The sequence below is a fragment of the Penaeus monodon genome, chromosome 21 (genome assembly GCF_015228065.2).
Source record: "Penaeus monodon isolate SGIC_2016 chromosome 21, NSTDA_Pmon_1, whole genome shotgun sequence".
Lineage (NCBI taxonomy): Eukaryota > Metazoa > Arthropoda > Malacostraca > Decapoda > Penaeidae > Penaeus > Penaeus monodon.
Window position 1 is genome coordinate 7,501,888 of NC_051406.1, and position 644 is coordinate 7,502,531.

Consider the following 644-nt stretch of genomic DNA (forward strand, 5'->3'; position numbering starts at 1 on the left):
ATGCTAGAGTTGCTTTGCACATCACAGGTCAATGAGTCCGTTAGTCGGTCATAAACTTTTTTGTGTGACTCAAGGCCGGTATTCTTGAGTGAAACCTTCCGTAAAACAGCTACGTTATGCAATTCATGTATGTGATGATATCTCCAACGCTGCATTTGAAAGAATTATAAAAGTTTTCTTATGAATGAAATTCATCTTTGCTCTAACCCTGCTTGTTTTGCTGTTGCCGTCTACCTCCTCGGTTGACTTGTCCGATTCCTTCGGTCGCGGCTTCAGTTTCACCTTGACCTTGACTCCATCCCCGTCCTTCTGGGAGTCCTCGACCCACATCTTGCTTCTGAAATGAATTAAGTTAGTGGATTCATTAATTTACGTGTACCACGTTGACTCTTGCTTTACACAAAATGACCATAACAAAGAAGGGGAAAAAAATTAATTCGTACATTTTGTAGCAATTCAACACACTCGGGTCCCACGTGGCGACTTCTAGCACCTCTTGTTTACCAGTTGTAGGAAAATGACATAAGTTTTTTTTCTTATGAATGGACGAGTAGTGGCCACTGGTTACATTGAATTTTCTCTGCATATGTTTGAAGATTTATATGGAGTAATTAAATTCTGAAAAGTTATTTAAATTTTGATTT

General features: G+C 39.0%; 1 protein-coding gene across 1 annotated transcript in view; it reads right to left on the bottom strand.

Annotated features, from left to right (window-relative positions):
* LOC119586145 overlaps window positions 1–644 on the bottom strand; it is a 28,580-nt gene that overhangs the window by 21,798 nt on the left and 6,138 nt on the right. The window contains exon 2 of the mRNA XM_037934840.1: window positions 208–337. Within this exon, the coding sequence (XP_037790768.1) occupies window positions 208–330 (123 nt within the window). The 5' untranslated portion in view covers window positions 331–337. The remainder of the gene's footprint in view (window positions 1–207; window positions 338–644) is intronic.